General features: G+C 33.2%; 3 protein-coding genes across 3 annotated transcripts; all 3 read left to right on the top strand.

Annotated features, from left to right (window-relative positions):
• LOC104722594 (short-chain dehydrogenase TIC 32, chloroplastic-like) lies at positions 489–3,460 on the top strand. The gene is made up of 8 exons (XM_010440791.2): positions 489–931; positions 1,014–1,245; positions 1,401–1,480; positions 1,620–1,776; positions 2,147–2,228; positions 2,628–2,715; positions 2,851–2,897; positions 3,051–3,460. The coding sequence occupies exons 1-8, from the start codon at positions 811–813 to the stop codon at positions 3,240–3,242; spliced, it is 999 nt and encodes a 332-aa protein (XP_010439093.1). The 5' UTR covers positions 489–810; the 3' UTR covers positions 3,243–3,460.
• On the top strand, positions 14,184–16,500 carry LOC104722593 (dof zinc finger protein DOF4.6-like). The gene is made up of 2 exons (XM_010440790.2): positions 14,184–14,524; positions 15,521–16,500. The coding sequence occupies exon 2, from the start codon at positions 15,630–15,632 to the stop codon at positions 16,257–16,259; it is 630 nt and encodes a 209-aa protein (XP_010439092.1). The 5' UTR covers positions 14,184–14,524; positions 15,521–15,629; the 3' UTR covers positions 16,260–16,500.
• On the top strand, positions 14,241–15,504 carry LOC104727782 (dof zinc finger protein DOF4.6-like). Its single transcript, XM_010446856.2, has one exon. The coding sequence runs from the start codon at positions 14,634–14,636 to the stop codon at positions 15,261–15,263; it is 630 nt and encodes a 209-aa protein (XP_010445158.2). The 5' UTR covers positions 14,241–14,633; the 3' UTR covers positions 15,264–15,504.

Below are 18,044 nucleotides of genomic sequence, written 5' to 3'. Positions count from 1 at the left end.
CGAACAGTCAATATTTTTATTACAAACGGTTATAGAAGGAAGTTAAATAATTTCCCATAAGATTCGGAAAAGGGTACAATGTTTTATTCGATTTAAAACATTATATAACATAGAAATGAGAAAACATTATGTTAGTATTTAGAATCAGTGACTTTCAAATCAATACACATTTACTATACTGAAAACACCAAGAAAGGATAAAAATTCAATCAAACTTCCAACATAGTGACAAGAACATCCTTGTGCTTTTTAGTTTAGTATGCATAGCTTTCGGAGTGATTTCTGCTTCAAATCTAATGCATACTGATTTGCTAAAACCTGAACCTTGCAGGTTTAAAACAAGAACTGTAATAATTATATCATAATATAAATACAACAACTAGACCTACCACTACGAAATGATTTAAAACAAGAAGAAAGTACAAGATTGTATACTACTATATTTTACACCGATCCTTATTCATAAAAAGTTGTATCTACTACTACTACCCTTTTTTTTTGTTAACCACATCATCATCATCAATACAAAGTTTGACTATAAATAAACACATTACTATTTCTCCTCTCTTGCCAGGCGGCGTTGCCTTACAAAAACCTGACAAGAGCAAACTCAGTTTTTTTTTTTTTTCTTCTGATACTACATTTACGATTATACCCTCCTAACTGAAAACGGCAAATTACGTTGCTTCTTATTTGTATTCTTCCTTACCTTATTCTGTTTCTTTCTTGTGGCTTTAATTTTAATTCGGAAAGAGAAAAAGACTCTTCCAGTCCACATAACAGTCGCCGGTAACAGAGAAAAAAACTCCGATGATCGAGACGGGAAGATACCTTCTCGGCGCCGCCGGTGCTAGCGGCTTCGGTTCTAAATCCACCGCCGAGGAGGTTACCGAGAACTGTGACCTTCGTTCCATCACAGCCATAATCACCGGTGATTCATTCTTTTTATCCCTTTTTTTTTTCGAGTTTCGGGTCAGTCGAGCCGTCTGGATTCTTATTTGTTGTTTGATCAGGTGCGACGTCAGGGATCGGAGCGGAGACGGCGAGAGTCTTGGCGAGACGAGGAGCGAGGTTGATATTTCCGGCAAGGAACGTGAAAGCGGCGGAAGAAGCGAAAGAAAAGATCGTCTCTGAGTTCCCCGAGACGGAGATCGTCGTTATGAAGCTTGATCTTAGTTCTATCGCCTCCGTACGAAGCTTCGTCTCCGGTTTCGAGTCTCTTGATCTACCTCTTAATCTTCTCATGTAAGTACGTGTGGCTGGTTCTGGGAGTTTATTATGTTGTGAACAGAACATAATCTCAGTTTCTTCTTAATTTTTGTTGATTTGGGTTTTGTTTTAATTATTATCTTATGTGATTAATTAATACAGTATATTTTAATATACAATTGTCGAATCAGAAACAACGCAGGCAAGTTAGCACATGAACATGCAATATCCGAAGACGGGATCGAGATGACATTTGCCACTAATTATCTAGGTATTACTATTTTCTTAATCATACGATTCCCCTACTCTATGTGACAGATCTTAATTTAATTACTCTGGCCATTATACTAATATTTTTATTTTTAATCTCTTTCGTTAATGGCCTTCTTAATTATTATTATCATCATCAGGCCATTTTCTTTTGACCAATCTTTTGCTAAAGAAGATGATACAAACGGTGGAGGAAACAGGAGTTCAAGGACGTATCGTTAACGTTACGTCGGGTATTCACGGCTGGATTACCGGCGACTTGATCGAATATCTCCGGCTCATTTCACAACCCAAGTGGTAAGAATAATCTCTTTTATCTTCTGGTTTGAGTCAGGGAGTAGGTGTAGATGTTCACATTCCATACTTTAATTCTCTAAATCAGACAAGTAAAGTAATACTGTAACATCTAGTACAAATTCATGTAAGAGCCTAATAGCTAGAACTATAAATGAGTGAGTAGGATTGGTGTGCTTGAGAGGTGAATAAAAACTTGTCGAGGAATTTACTTTTTACCTAAAGCTAAAAAGCTGCGTAGTTGTTAATGTTTTGACTGATGAGTGACAGTAACTTGCTAGAGGGGTAAATAAATGGGAAAGCGAAGTAATAGGGTTTTGATTTTTGGGAATGTAATATTTTTTTTTCTTTTCTTTGGGTTTTGATCGATTAGTCAATTCGATGCGACACGTGCGTATGCTCTCTCGAAGCTTGCCAACGTTTTGCATACCAAGGAGCTCTCTTCTAGACTCCAGGTCTCTTTCTCTCCTCCTCTCTCTCTCTCTCCCTTATTTACTTGCATCCATTTAATAAATTACTCACACAATAAATAATTGTCCCAAAAAAAACTCAGAAGCATAATTGTAGAAATTGATGTGTGTCATAATGGTCAAATTTATTGAATTTTTTTAAAGTGTAAAATGATTAATGAAAGGGTGAAAGGGGGTATGGGAAGGGGACAACAAGAAACCTAGATAACTAGGATTTGTATTCTAACTAAATATGTGAAAGAGTTAGTTAAGTCACACACCACAAAGTTTATTTGACTATTGACCATAGTTAGGATTTAGGACAATCATGTGGGTCATTAAACTAAAGTGATTAATGTTTATTATATAAATATATAATTTAATGGTAAGGAAAACAAAATGCAGAAAATTGAAGCGAACGTGACTGTAAACTGCGTACACCCAGGAGTTGTTAGAACCCGGTTAACAAGAGACCGAGAAGGCTTATTGACAGGTTGGTTTATTTTAATTTTTTTCTTACTAGTCAGTAGTCACTACATTAGCATATTAGTTTATTCTTGAATTATAATCATGATCAAGATTCTTAATCATATCTCTATATGACTTCCCTTTGTCTTTACCTACTCAGATCTCGTCTTCTTCCTGGCTTCCAAGCTCGTCAAGACCGTCCCTCAAGTAATAAATTGTTATTTTTATTTTTTATTTATTTTTTAATTATAAAGTTTGTAACATAATCTGTGGTGGATAAGTTATCCTTTTTGTTGTTAATCCTGTTTGAAGATTATTAGATTTATGTGCTTACTTTGTTTGGTTTTGGCATGGGATTAGGCAGCTGCAACGACGTGTTACGTGGCAACAAATCCAAGACTGGTGAACGTATCGGGAAAGTACTTTACGGACTGTAATGAAACAACGCCGTCTGGACTCGGCTCCGACTCCTCCGAAGCTACCAAGTTATGGGCTGCTTCTGAGATTCTGGTAACTCAACCTTCCAAGGCCGGCTTCGACCCATGTAGCTAATAGAAAAAAATAAATAAAGTAGTAGTAATTATCTTATCATATACCCTTAGGAAAACAAATGATACTAAATCTTATTAGATGAGAAAAATATCATAAAGCTTAGTTAATATATATACAATTAGTATTCTATTTCTATAGTGCAAATGCGAAGCTGATGTACGTTGTAGTCTTTTGTTTATACTTAAGTTATATTATATATATGAGAAACAATTAATCTAGATTTTTGTCATCGTTTTCTTTTCTGTAAGAATATATATATATATATATATATATATATGAAGAAGAGTTCAACTTGGACTATTATACTTAAACTTAGAATAATAAAGTTAAGTGGGAAATCATAATGTCAATCATTAGTTTCGAAAGTGCTTGGAAGTTCTTCTCATCTTTTGATAATCTTGTGATTAACTCATTTGGACTGATCTGTGAGAGAGAGATCTCTTTCTCTCTTTCTTATCGTTTTTTTTTTTAATCAATTCTAAAATAATCGGTTTGACATTGACTATCCATATGTCCATGTTAGATATTAAAAGGAAGTTCTGGCTTTCCATCACTGTTATATTATTACGTGTGGTGCTATTTGGATGTTGAGTTTTTTTCTTTAATAATGAGTTTGCACTTTGCATTGATTAGTTTACCTTTTGCTTTAATAGTTAAAATTTTCTATCAATAAGTCGTGAAGAATAGAGTAAGATAGACTAAATAGTTATGTTTTCTCAAATGATATGCATACTCGGGATATTATGTAAAACTAAATTTTATAAATGTATATCTAATATAAATAGGAGAAATAGTATATAGTGAATTTAAATGAACTAAAAATGGATAAGAAATCTACAAAGGACATGAAAAGAAAACAAATAATATGGAGAAGTGAGAAAAAAGAAAGATAGAAAGATGAGAATTGGTTAGAGATGGGACTAAGATTTAGGAGTTAGGACCATATAAAATGGCGCATGATATGATAATACTTTTACGCGTGGGTCTCTCTATCTATTCTTTTTCTTTTTATCGAAGGGGACCCTACTAACATGCGCCAGGGGTTTTCACTTTTCATCTTTCACTTTTTCACTTGTGATGAAAAAGAACTCTCGTGCGCCATCAAACTTGCTCCGTCCTTACGGAATTCTAATCATTACATAAGAGCAGAAAAGGAGAAGGTTGGCACCAAACTTAAAACAAAAGAACAATGCACATGCTTTCTTAAGTTTCCTTTTTTTTGTGTATGAATGTTAAAATATATTCACCAAAAAAAAGACTGTGGTCCAAAAAAGTTTAAAGCTTAAAACGTGAAAAGATAATATAGTTAAAACATTTGAAGACCACCCAGAGCTTGATTAGATGGGATGTGTTTGAAACCAATACTAAAGACCACCCTCATAGCCGGAGGTGGTTACCAGAGTGAGCAAACGATTACGGACATGCTTGGCAATGAGCTTGAAGAGATTGATAGGTGGAGTGGGAGCTTCCCCATGTCGTCGGGCATTACGTTCTCTCCAAATGTTATACAGAGCAGCCTGAAAAACATACCGGAGAACAAAAGTGTGGAGCCGTGGAGTGGACGAGTCAAGAAGCAGAGGGACCAAGGCTGCCCAGTTCATGGTAAACCGGACACCGAGTAACCCTTGAGCCAGTGCAGACCAGACATGAGAGGAGTACGTGCATGAGAATAAAATATGATCTCTTGTTTCCCCGTGTCCCTGACAGAGGACACAAGATCTATTCGCAGTTGCGTTCCATTGAACCAATTTGTCACCAGTGGAGAGTCTGTTTTGGAAAGCAAGCCAGGATATAAAAGAGAACTTGGGCGTTGAGTGGGGAAACCAAACACCTGCATACCAGTCACAAGGAGGGTTTGGTTGCCTTATCAAAAACCAAGTATCATGCGAGAGAAATTTACTCTTAAAAGAGCCGTTCTTTTGTTTCCAAAGAGGTCGATCATAACCAGTTGGATGCACTGATGCACGAAGAGAGTCAAGAACATCTTCAAGTTGGTTCAAAATGTCTACCCGGTGTCGACGTCTCCGATGCGAAAGTGCCTCTGCCACAATACTCTGTTGCGGGATTCCCATATCAATACTACCACGTTGCCCAAGTTGCCCAAACAGTTGACCAAACGGGCTCCAATCATCGAACCAGAAGGAAGTATCGAGGCCTGTTGTCACCTATTTATTATGTAAACTCGCAGCAAGTGCTCGATATTTCAAAATGTTCCTCCACATCCAAGAATCCCCAACACTCTTTTCATTAACTATCCAAAAGGAACCAGTTCTAATCAAGTTTCGCTGGACCCAGTTAACCCAAAGGGAATTTCCAGCCGACACAAGTCGCCAAATGAGTTTCAAAATGCACACTGTATTTGTGTCTGGCAAACGACGAAGTCCCAAATTTTCCTCAGACTTCAGTTTACACACGTCAAGCCAATATATCTTAGCCTTCCCCGAACTAAGGTCTGGACCAGACCACAGGAAAGCCGAGAAAAGGCTATCAATCTCCTGAAGACATTTTTTTGGCAGAAGGAAAGCAGAGAGCCAAAAGTTGGTGAGACTTGAAAGCACGACTTGATTAACTGAAGTCTGCCCGCAAAAGACAAGAACCGACCCGTCCATGAGGTGATTCATACAACGGGTGAGGAGGGGGAGTTCCAAATACCGCACAGGAAGAGAGCCAACCGTAAATGGAAAATGCTGGAGGATATCTTGTTGATGCTGCGGAGAAAAGCGAGCCATGAAGAGGGTACATTTCTCCAAGCTGATTTTGAGACCAGAGATGACTGCAAACTTGTTGAAAACAGCTAAAGTTTCTGAAACAGAGCGTGAGCTTCCGTCAGAGAAAACGAAAATATCATCTGCAAAACAGAATGAGTGAGACTCATAGTTTTGCAGCGAGGATGATAGCCAATGTTTCGATCAGCTGCAGCCTTATCGAGCATAAGAGACAGAACATTCATACAGATGACAAAGAGGTACGGGGACAGCGAACAACCTTGTCTCAATCCTCTTGTACTTTGGAAATATCCCGCTAGTTCTCCGTTCGTTCATTTGGACAGAGAAGGAAGTCGTACTAGTGCACTTTGTAAATACCCCGCTAGTTCTCCGTTCACTGAAGTTTCCTTTTTTAATAACACCTTCAGTGTAAATCTAGCATATAAAACAAAACAGTTCACAACTCACACACGTTCGATGCATCGATGAATTTAACTTACTTTAGCGAGAGCATGAACCAGCAATTTGTTTGGGAAATAAAGGACTAGCCCTTTACGGACCTTTTTATTTGGAGAAGGCATTAATTATAACATAAAAAAGCCCAAATGAATTTGAGGCCCCAAAGTCATTAATGCGAGATTTTTGTGTTTGTTTGTTTTAATTTGCGATGATCCGATGATTAGTGTAGTGCTGCTTATTGGTTGGTTGGTCGTCCATGTAGGGTGCATTGTAAAATTATAGAGAATATCTACTACAAAAGTTGTGTGTTTGGCTCATTTTCAAATGGTGCTGTTTAATATCAACTTAGATGTGGTATAACCCATCTTATTTGAGAGAACAATATTTTATCTCTTTCTTACCAATTCCATCAGTTTCACGTTTTTATTTCTCTCTCATATAACACTCCTTTTATCCTATATATATCTAAGAAAGCAGGGTACCAAAATTTATTTTACTTTATAGTGTGTGACTTAAAATATATTTTACTTAAATTTGAGCCAGGGTACCAAAATTTGGGTCCTGAGCTGCTAGCCTAGTACTAATGAAAGTAGTGTCAGCAAAAGTAACTTCTGATATTATCGTTAAATGTTTATGTTATCTCAGTCTAATATTTATGGAGGTTGGTGGAATATATTTACACAGTTGAATATTACAAAAATAATATAATTTTCATCGCCTAGAGCTAACATGTTTAATGGTATAATAACATGTTGGATTAAGATTATACCATATCAACAAGGATCGAAGGTGTAGCTGTTTTTCAAAAACTGAAAAGAAGGAAGCCCAATAAGATCACTAATTCTAAGTTGGCCCATTAGTACACATGATAGCTAAACTGAACCGATCAAATTAATCCAAACATTCAACCTATACAGTAAGAGTGTAAAACCAGCAATATAACCCCTCGATTAAGAGATGGAAAAAGTTACGCACGGTGTCTCCATCTCCAAGGAGTCAAACTCTTAACAACGATAATTTCCTGTTTAAATAAATATGCTCAAAACCAAAGACTTAAGTTGAAGTCTATGAGTCAGTAGTTTCTAATCTTTTACCCGAAATAAACTCTTGCATCAGAATTTTGTTATTTGCTCTCCAAAAAGTGGATTCGAGAAGACCAAAAAAAGGAAATACAACTACTGGTAAAGTGGCTTAAGGGTGCAGAGAATGGCAAGTTGGTTAAGGTGCGGGTTTGTTTGTCCACACACACGCTGACATGGACCGCAACTTCTCTAAGATGCTATCCACGCACTACGTAGGACCCTAACTAAATCCAACGGCTCAGATTCGGTGGACCTTTTCTTCGTCGAGAATTATCAGAGAAGGCACGCGCATGGGGTAATGTAGGCCCCTAACTTCACCGGCCACAACTAGCCCTAATAACCGTTCATTATTCGGCTCGGTCAGCTCAATTCACGACACTTGTCAACATCTCTGACTCTTGTATGTCACATATGCATGATTACTACTTTGAGAAATGAAGACTAATCAAGTTTACCAACGATATTAATCTCTATTTGGGATTTTGGAGCATATATTTACACAATATGACCATTTCATAATATAATTTTAACACCGAGTCTAACTAATTAATAGTAAGATATTGGTTTCTTACAGATATATTATTATAATGTGTTTGGTAAAATACTTCATTCGTGATAAGAAGATGGCTAAATAAGGGAGCGTGGCATGTGGAGTGAAAGAAATTAGGTGTTCATGAGCTGTTTTGTACACTAAGATAGCTCACGTGGCGATGACACATTAGGTCATATTAAATCTGAGGGCCAGACTAATCAAACACACCACAACGTTATGATGGGGTAGATCATGACCGTCTACGATGAAATCAGCTTAAATTCGTGCGATACAGGTAATCATATATAGCCTAATTGGAATCTTAAGTCACACGTGAAATACGGATAAGTTTTAGTATGAGATAACAAATGATTTTTTTTTTAATCTGGTGCATGTGGACCTTTAAGGGGTGTGTTTGGCTTCTCTCTTCTTAACATTTGTACATAATGTTTTTGTTTCTGTATATCTGACTTGTACGTGTAAATAAGTCCCAAGAAAACATGTTAAAATAGATGAATTGTGTTCGTTTTGTTGTTATTTGATTTTAGAATGTAATAGGGCGACCAAAATAAGAGATAATATAAGAGGTCAACTCGTCAATGGATGGTCAAATTATTTGGTCCTTAAATTTTAATTCCTCCGTACTAATAAGATACTGATAATATACTTTATATCGTGAAAAAAAAGTTATACTTTATGTACCTTTTCGACAACTGAAAATTTTTCTTCCATTTGATAATTATATATTTCTAAAGATAATCTTCTAACAAGATAGTTTAAAAAGGCCACACCTATCACTTTGCAGAACGATTTTGTCTTTTAAAAGGTAAATTGCTGATTTTTTGGTTCAATTCTGTGATGATGTATATGTAGCATATACTTGTTGTGTTGATGCGTTATACTTGTAAAGTTGTATGTATCAATATAATCAAACTAGCTAACAAAATGTATCAATGTAAATATGTAATCAAATAGTTAACTAAATATGTACACATACTAGGATTTAACTCGCGGTACACTGAGGGACAATATTTTTAATTTTAAAAATTTAAAATTTATATTGTATTTATTTGTATTTTATTATTGTTTTATTAATTTTAAAAATATAAAATTTTACAGGTATTTGATATAAGTATTCAAAGTATAAGATTTTTGTAGTGTTTTCAAGGTTTTAACCTGTGTGGTATATGTATAGTCTAGTAATACATTTATCTCCTAGTACACATCTAAAAGTGTTTAAAAAAAAACAATTCCACTTAACTCCCTATATGGTATTAATGCCAACTCGTCTCACCAAAATCAAAATAAGTTTTTGCGTAAGAAAAAATAATCAAAATAAGTTTTTTTTATCAAGTTTAATTATGTTAATTTTTTTACAAAATTAGCATATTTTTATAGTTTATAATTTTTCCATGTCAATATATAGTTTATGATAATGAATAGAATTTTTTTTTTGGTAATTCCTCAAAAAATAAAAAATAAACCAAATTATATGGGGGGTTTTCAACATATTTAATGTGACATTTTATAAAACAATTATTATCATTATTTTAGTCAATTCTTAAACACAAAACAAAAGTAAAAAAAAATAAAGTAAAAAGACTTCAAAACGCTTTTAAGAAGAATTATTGATAAAAATCAAAAACTAAATAAATACCATTCAAGATTATTTTGCAAGAACTATAATCTACACCAAAAATAAAAACTAAAAACCATAAAACAAAAAAATCAATTAAAAACTGCAAAACAGTTGATATGTACAATTTTTTTAACATTAAAGAGTATATAGACATATGGAAATAATTATTATAAAAAACGCTTAAATAAATAAGAAAGGGAAAGTGGATCCCTTTAAAACATTGAGATTGTTTCGATTGGATCATTGAGATTTGTAGAGATTATAGTAATAAAGTGTGAGAGATTATGACAATAAAATAAAATGTTGGTCGATTTCTCAAATTGCAGTAATTGAGTGCTTTGAATAGTTTAGGGATCAATATTGCAAATTAGAAATTTAAATAACTAGAAACAAAAAGGTATAACCCAAAATTTATTTAAAAAATGTATATATAATTTATGTTTATACGTTTATTTCATGCAATGATTATCTATATATACATTTTTTGAGACATTTATAAATTAAATCATGAAGTTGACACTTATTTACAGACATGTCATTGGCATGAAATAATTAATTTAATAAACAAATTAACTCTACCTATATTCCATTTTTTTTTATAGAAACTAAGTGTTTTAAAAGGTAACAAACATAATTGCAAATGTATACAAACTTAATTTCCTTATTTTATAAGGAGGTGAATGAAGAGGTTCATCCCTAGGGGTGAATTTAAGTATTGTTCTTTACTTGATAAAATTTTGAAAAATTGATTTGATAAAAAATGAATTTTAACCTCACATACTATATTTTACTTTCACGGGTTTCGTATGATGAGTTTTTGCAGATTAAAAATACTTAAACATATTATGTGATCCGCCTAGCATGTCAGGTTTGGACTATAGAACAAACACTAAAACTATTAGTTTATTTCATATACTATAGATTTATAGTCATAGTTTGGAAAATTAACTTATAAATTATTTAGTGTATGAACTACAAAATATTACACATACTACAACACATTCTTAATATTCCAAAAAAAAAAATTGTATACACATAACTAACATACCATATAAGCATATACCTCTGTTTAATTATTGAAAACAAAACTAAGTATTTTAAAATTTTATATTCTATCTAATAAGAAATTTAATGTAATTAGGTTATAAATTGTATAAAACGTAAGAAGGAGAAAAAAAATTCTAAACAAAATTATAAATTAATTAGATAAAATTTAATTAATTAGGAATTTGACAACTAAATAAATTAAAAATTATTATTTAAAATACAATAATTTAAAATTTAGTCACGCGGTGTACCGTGGGTGAAAACCTAATGACATAACGAAACCGTAGTGCTAAAAAGAAATGTATATAAACACATTATGAGTTGTAAATCAGCATGTTGGTCTTTATTTCACCACTAGTAATCTGCTCAAACTTAGCCAAGCTTAAAAAGTTAGAGTCTGATTTAGGATCACTTCTGGTAACCATAGTCCTGTTAACAAAATTCATCTTGTAAAGATGATTCGTGGGACGAACTTGTCCATTGGGATGTGTTAGAGAAAAAGTCTCTATGAACCTCCATTCTCCAATAGGAAGATGGTTAACATACCGTGTAACCATGTCTTTTTTTTACTGATGCGTGGATTTTCATTCCCTGAAATGATTAAAGCATCATAGTAAGATTCATGTGAATAATAAAAGAGAATCATGGAAATTATGTTTTTGTGTGATTCTTACAGTGCCAAGATCAACTCCAGGGTTTTCGCAGTGCTGCTTGTGTATTGACGCCACAAGTGAAGGACTTTCACTTGCACCCTCCACGCCATCTTGTAAGGGCGGACATCTCTAAAAAAACAAATGTTGCAATCATTTCTCTTTTAGATATGAGGTTTTAGGTTTTGGTTGTAGATGTTTGTATAGTTTTTGAAGTTGATATTAATATATCTAAATATGCTTGATGAAGAAGGAGTCTTTTATCGAGACCAATAAAAGCAAAATTTAATTGTATTCCGTTTTTAGTTGTTTATATTATTACCAAACAATATTCAGTTTCTAAATAAAATATATACTGAATTAAATGTATGTCTTCTTGCTAAAGTTAAATATTTGTGAATATTATTTTCTAATCATTCTAAAATTGAATTTTCGGTTTAGGAAATTTATTAATGTTAATATAATTATGGAGATTGTAAACTTTTGTTATGGAAAATCTGTTGTATATCATTTAAATGTGAGAGATTCTAGCATCCATAAAAATAGTTTTGGAGATTTGATGGGTTAAATCTTTAATGGGTTAAAACTTTAATGAGTAGAGTTGTTTGGAAAAATCGCAATATATAGATGTTGTTAAGATTTTATGGCAATAAATGTAACAAATGTTAGTCAATTTAAGAAAGTTTAGTATTTGAGTTTCTCTGCAATGTTATTTATGGAATTGTTTTAAGAGTTAATGTTGTAAAAAAAAAAAAAATTAGTAAAACTTAAAGGGCATAAAACAAAATATACTTCAAAAATGTTAATATAAATGATGATACATACATAAAAGTTAAATTATTTATTATGTATCATATCATTATAATCAATTGGTAATAAGTACTACATAACTAACGAATTATCTTCACTTCCAATAAATGTGAAACATTCTAACAATTTTTTTTTGATAAAAAACCTAGATATATAGACATATTTTACGTGTAACAATATCAAAACACACATAATATTAATCTACTAAATATTTTTTTTTGGCTCAAAACTGTCGAAACACTATTCCCCATAACTTTCTAGAAACACTAATTAAGAAATGTTCTTTAACCCAAAAAAAAAAAACAGTATATGGGTAAAGAAGCCACTTTCCGTGATTTTACTACGAAAAGAGCAGTCGACTTTTGAAACAGAAGAAGCGACCAATCTACTTTAAAGTTCAGGCATTCAAATCAAATTAGGAAATTTTGATGTACTATATATATAGTTTACAATTTAAAGAACACAAGTGAAATAGTTGTGGACGTTAAGACTTAAATATCCAATACCTAACTAATGACCAAAATTTTCAACCCGACTCTGATTTTTCAAATTTGAAAGTTCCCTTGAACTGAAAAACAACAAGTGATATATATATATATATATATATATATATATTAAACAATTAAGAAACTGATAGATGATGTTTTATCAGATAACACACATATATTGATAGTCAAAATATTTCCAAAAGCATAACCATAATTTGCTTGTCGAATAGGATTTACGTTTGTAACTTCTTTTAGGAGTTAACGCGTTGCTACTGTTTTTGTTTTTTTTCTTCTTCTAATACCTACGAGAATCTGATTATGTTCTGCACTTATGCTAGATTTTTTTTTTATTTATTTTTATGTTGAGTCAAAAATAGTATTTAGATATTGAAAACGACAAACTCAGTTTAATTTTGATTAACATCCAATTAGTATATAATAAATATTAAAAATATAAGATAGTATTTTTTCTGAATAATAATGTTATCTTACAAGTTCAGAGACAAAATTGTGACGATTTTGGAAAAGAATAACATTTTTTAATTCACAATCGCATAATTAAAGAATCTATAATAATTAAGTTATTGTAATCAATTTAATTGAGAACTTGATTTTTGGTAATGAATTAAAATGAAATGCAGCATCATCACTATTTGTTTTATTGAAAGAAAAAAACATTCAGGCTATATGTAATTGTATGTACTTCCACCTAATTAAGCCTTCCATGTTCTAAATAATGTGGAGAGTTCTTTGGCAAATTATAGATGAGTGAATATATAATATAAGCCCATACATACATGCTTATAATAAATATGGACGCGTACTAAAGCATTTGTTTATTTTTCAGTACGACAAAGATTCCCACTCGGAATGTTTTATTAATCTTATATTCTACAATTTGTTCTCTCCCTCTCTCTCTCTGTCTAGTCTCTACCATAAAGCAAATGTGATCAGAGACAAGCATACAAAGAAGTTCCCTATTCAAAAAAGATTTCTCAGCCATCAAATTTTTTCTTTTCTCTTCATCCTACAAAACAAAAACAAAAAGATAGTTTTTTTCTTCCAAATACAGAAGTCAATTAAGAAAAAGAAATATCAGTTTTTGTTTTGGCTGATCTGAGGAAGTTCATCTATGGATACAGCTCATTGGCCACAGGTATACACAAACACATATATATATTCTTACAACTCAATATGTATGTGTTAGATCGTTTGATATATCTTGGCTTCAGTAGATGATCTTAACTTAGAGTTCCCTTTAAAGTTTTTTTGGATCTTCTTCTTTTTGATGTTACTCTTCTCTTCAACAGTTTTGGACCTTCTCCTTTAATTTAATTATATGGTTTTTTTTTCACTTTACCCTTTATTAATTTGCTTTTTCTTTTCTGTTTTTTTTTTCATTTCTCAAATATCTCAATCATTTTTATCTTGATGAAAACCCCATTAATTTTTTTATAGACAGTACATACATGATAATTATGTATTTACATATACTTGTATATATATAGCAAAGGTTTTTGTGTTAATGTTTGGGAGAGTTTTTTTTTTGTGATTTTGATGATCAGGAGATTGTAGTGAAGCCCTTGGAAGAAATAGTAACAAACACATGCCCAAAGCCGCAACCACAACCACTTCAGCCGCAGCAGCCACCAACGGCTGGGGCCGTGGGTGGAGAGAGGAAGGCAAGGCCAGAAAAGGACCAAGCTGTAAACTGTCCGAGATGTAACTCAACCAACACAAAGTTTTGTTACTACAACAATTATAGTTTGACGCAGCCAAGATACTTCTGTAAAGGTTGTAGAAGGTATTGGACCGAAGGTGGTTCGCTTAGGAACATTCCGGTCGGCGGTGGCTCAAGAAAGAACAAGAGATCTCACTCATCGTCAATTTCTTCTTCTTCTGATATTAGTCACAATCACTCGGTTTCTACACAACCAGCTACAAAGAAGCATCTCTCTGATCATCATCACCACCACCTCATGAGCATGTCTCAACAAGGTTTGACCGGTCAAAACCCTAAATTCCTTGAGACGACCCAACAAGATCTCAATTTAGGTTTTCCACCACATGGGATGATCAGAACCAACTTCACAGACCTCATTCACAACATTGGGAACAACAGCAACAACACCAACAAGAGCCACAACAATAACAATCCGTTGCTTGTTTCATCATGTTCTGCCATGGCAACTTCTTCGCTGGATCTCATAAGAAACAACAGTAATAATGGGAATTCTTCAAGTTCTTCGTTTATGGGATTTCCAGTTCATAATCAAGATCCAACATCCGGAGGGTTTTCAATGCAAGACCATTACAAGCCTTGCAACACGAATACAACACTGCTAGGGTTTTCATTAGATCATCATCATAACAATGGATTCCATGGAGGGTTTCAAGGAGGTGAAGGAGGAGGAGAAGGTGGCGATGATGATGTGAATGGAAGGCACTTGTTTCCTTTTGAGGATTTGAAATTGCCAGTTTCTTCTTCATCAGCATCAGTCAGTGTTGACATTAATGATCATCAGAAGCGAGGAAGTAGTGGTGGTGATGCAGCCGCTACATCTGGTGGGTATTGGACTGGGATGTTGAGTGGGGGATCATGGTGCTAATTTCTCGGCTTGATTGATGAAGTTAGTACTATTAATGGTTAATTATTGCTATTTATTTAATTAATCAATATGTTATTAGTTTCCCTTTCAATTTTCTTATTGGTGGGTTTTTTTTCTTTCTTAACTTGGATTTAAGGGTATTATTGGGGGTGCATGCATATTGAATGACTTTAATTTGTTTTGAATTTTGTTATTGCTAACACAGATTATAAATGATACATTGGTTGGTCTTTTGATGTTCCTTCTCTTGNCAAGAGATCTCACTCATCGTCAATTTCTTCTTCTTCTGATATTAGTCACAATCACTCGGTTTCTACACAACCAGCTACAAAGAAGCATCTCTCTGATCATCATCACCACCACCTCATGAGCATGTCTCAACAAGGTTTGACCGGTCAAAACCCTAAATTCCTTGAGACGACCCAACAAGATCTCAATTTAGGTTTTCCACCACATGGGATGATCAGAACCAACTTCACAGACCTCATTCACAACATTGGGAACAACAGCAACAACACCAACAAGAGCCACAACAATAACAATCCGTTGCTTGTTTCATCATGTTCTGCCATGGCAACTTCTTCGCTGGATCTCATAAGAAACAACAGTAATAATGGGAATTCTTCAAGTTCTTCGTTTATGGGATTTCCAGTTCATAATCAAGATCCAACATCCGGAGGGTTTTCAATGCAAGACCATTACAAGCCTTGCAACACGAATACAACACTGCTAGGGTTTTCATTAGATCATCATCATAACAATGGATTCCATGGAGGGTTTCAAGGAGGTGAAGGAGGAGGAGAAGGTGGCGATGATGATGTGAATGGAAGGCACTTGTTTCCTTTTGAGGATTTGAAACTGCCAGTTTCTTCTTCATCAGCATCAGTCAGTGTTGACATTAATGATCATCAGAAGCGAGGAAGTAGTGGTGGTGATGCAGCCGCTACATCTGGTGGGTATTGGACTGGGATGTTGAGTGGGGGATCATGGTGCTAATTTCTCGGCTTGATTGATGAAGTTAGTACTATTAATGGTTAATTATTGCTATTTATTTAATTAATCAATATGTTATTAGTTTCCCTTTCAATTTTCTTATTGGTGGGTTTTTTTTCTTTCTTAACTTGGATTTAAGGGTATTATTGGGGGTGCATGCATATTGAATGACTTTAATTTGTTTTGAATTTTGTTATTGCTAACACAGATTATTAATGATACATTGGTTGGTCTTTTGATGTTCCTTCTCTTGCTAATTCTATTTTTTTCATGCCATCCATTCACCAAAACTATTTAAAAAAATTACATAATGAAAAATTCAATGCAAAAATATGTTCTATATATAGTGTGCAATTTATTATATGCAACAGCAGAGTATGTTTTTTTCTCTTTTGGTCATACAACACATGGATGTCATTTTGTTAAAGAACAGGTACAATTTTTTAAAAATTAAGAGAAATTAAAAAAAAAAAAAAAAAANGTAAGGTCTGATGACTTTCACATGATCATCACTAAATACACTTATCTATTATTTATTGCTAAAGATGGTTTAGCCCTACCATCGCAATTAATTAGTAATATATAAAACCATATATTCCAGTTAAAACTTTATCTAATTATAAATTACTGGATTCGTTTGATTTCTGACCAGAAAGACAGTTGATTGGGTTCGTTTTACAGCAACAAAGAAAGGTACCTAACTAATTAAGTCGATGCATTTTGATTACATATATGATGAATATATATGGGCATGAGTGAGTGTGTTTGAAAAATGTTGATTTCATGGATTACTTATGATTCTGAAAACAGTTTTGAAATGAAACAATAATAACAAAGCGTACATGTTTTTGGTTTTCCATGTGTTGTAGAGAGACCGAAGAGGCAAAAATTCAATCAAAAATCCAAAAATTGAAAAACAAAGAGAGGGAAGAAGAAGAATAATGTGAGAGACAGACAAAGTCACAAGTCTAAGGACTGGAGAAGGTGGGCCCCCACAGAAACATTCTCCTTGAAATCTGTGTGTTTGAAATTATACATCCCACTATGGTTTCAGCTTCATCAATCTAGATCTTGACCCTTTTGTTTTTTGTTGTTTTTTTTACCTCTACTATTTATTTAATATTTTTTTTCGTATCTATCTACTAATTATACTAAAAAGACGTACAAATATGATATAGTTTATTGAAAACTAATTCTCAGTAACAAAAAGGAAACGAGGCTGAATAAGTGAACAGTGAACGTGTTGTTTCACAGTCTCACTATATAAGTTATGTTCAAAACATCCAATAAAATTTGAAATTTCACTTTAAGGAAAAAAAAGACATGAGTCGAACTTTTATGTTACAAAACCACACCTGTCAAAGGGCAGTTGAGAATATTTCAACTATCAAAACAGGAAAGATATTAGCTGCATACAAAAGTTCTGTATGTTATAAACTGTTAGTTGCAAGGAATAATTCAGATCTTATACTAATTCTTTTCACAATTCTGACATAACTGATAACCCATGGCTTAAGTTTATTCGACCAATGATAACCACACGATCATTATGACATTATCTACAATCAAAGGTGCAATTATATATACAACAACAATTTGGATAATCTCAAAAATCACTTTTCTCTTTTGTATTTAACTTTTATTCATTCGTGGGTTTGTAAAATGTATATAATTTATACAAAAATAAAAACTGAGAAAAAAAGAAAAAGAAACGAAAAAAGGAAGACTTGTCATGTCTCTGATCAGTTGAATTTATTCCGAATGCTGAGCCATCCGCCCTTAATCGTC

The sequence above is a fragment of the Camelina sativa genome, chromosome 11 (assembly GCF_000633955.1).
Source record: "Camelina sativa cultivar DH55 chromosome 11, Cs, whole genome shotgun sequence".
NCBI classification, from domain to species: domain Eukaryota; kingdom Viridiplantae; phylum Streptophyta; class Magnoliopsida; order Brassicales; family Brassicaceae; genus Camelina; species Camelina sativa.
This window is presented reverse-complemented; position numbering and strand designations above follow the sequence as displayed.

What these genes read in the sequence shown, in the direction of transcription:
- LOC104722594 (XM_010440791.2), top strand. Translation starts at nt 811, where the DNA reads ATGATCGAGACGGGAAGATACCTTCTCGGCGCCGCCGGTGCTAGCGGC. An exon ending in CTACCTCTTAATCTTCTCAT is followed by an intron (nt 1,246 to 1,400) that starts GTAAGTACGTGT and finishes TTGTCGAATCAG; the next exon opens with AAACAACGCAGGCAAGTTAG. An exon ending in CTCATTTCACAACCCAAGTG is followed by an intron (nt 1,777 to 2,146) that starts GTAAGAATAATC and finishes TTGATCGATTAG; the next exon opens with TCAATTCGATGCGACACGTG.
- LOC104727782 (XM_010446856.2), top strand. Translation starts at nt 14,634, where the DNA reads ATGAGCATGTCTCAACAAGGTTTGACCGGTCAAAACCCTAAATTCCTT.
- LOC104722593 (XM_010440790.2), top strand. Translation starts at nt 15,630, where the DNA reads ATGAGCATGTCTCAACAAGGTTTGACCGGTCAAAACCCTAAATTCCTT.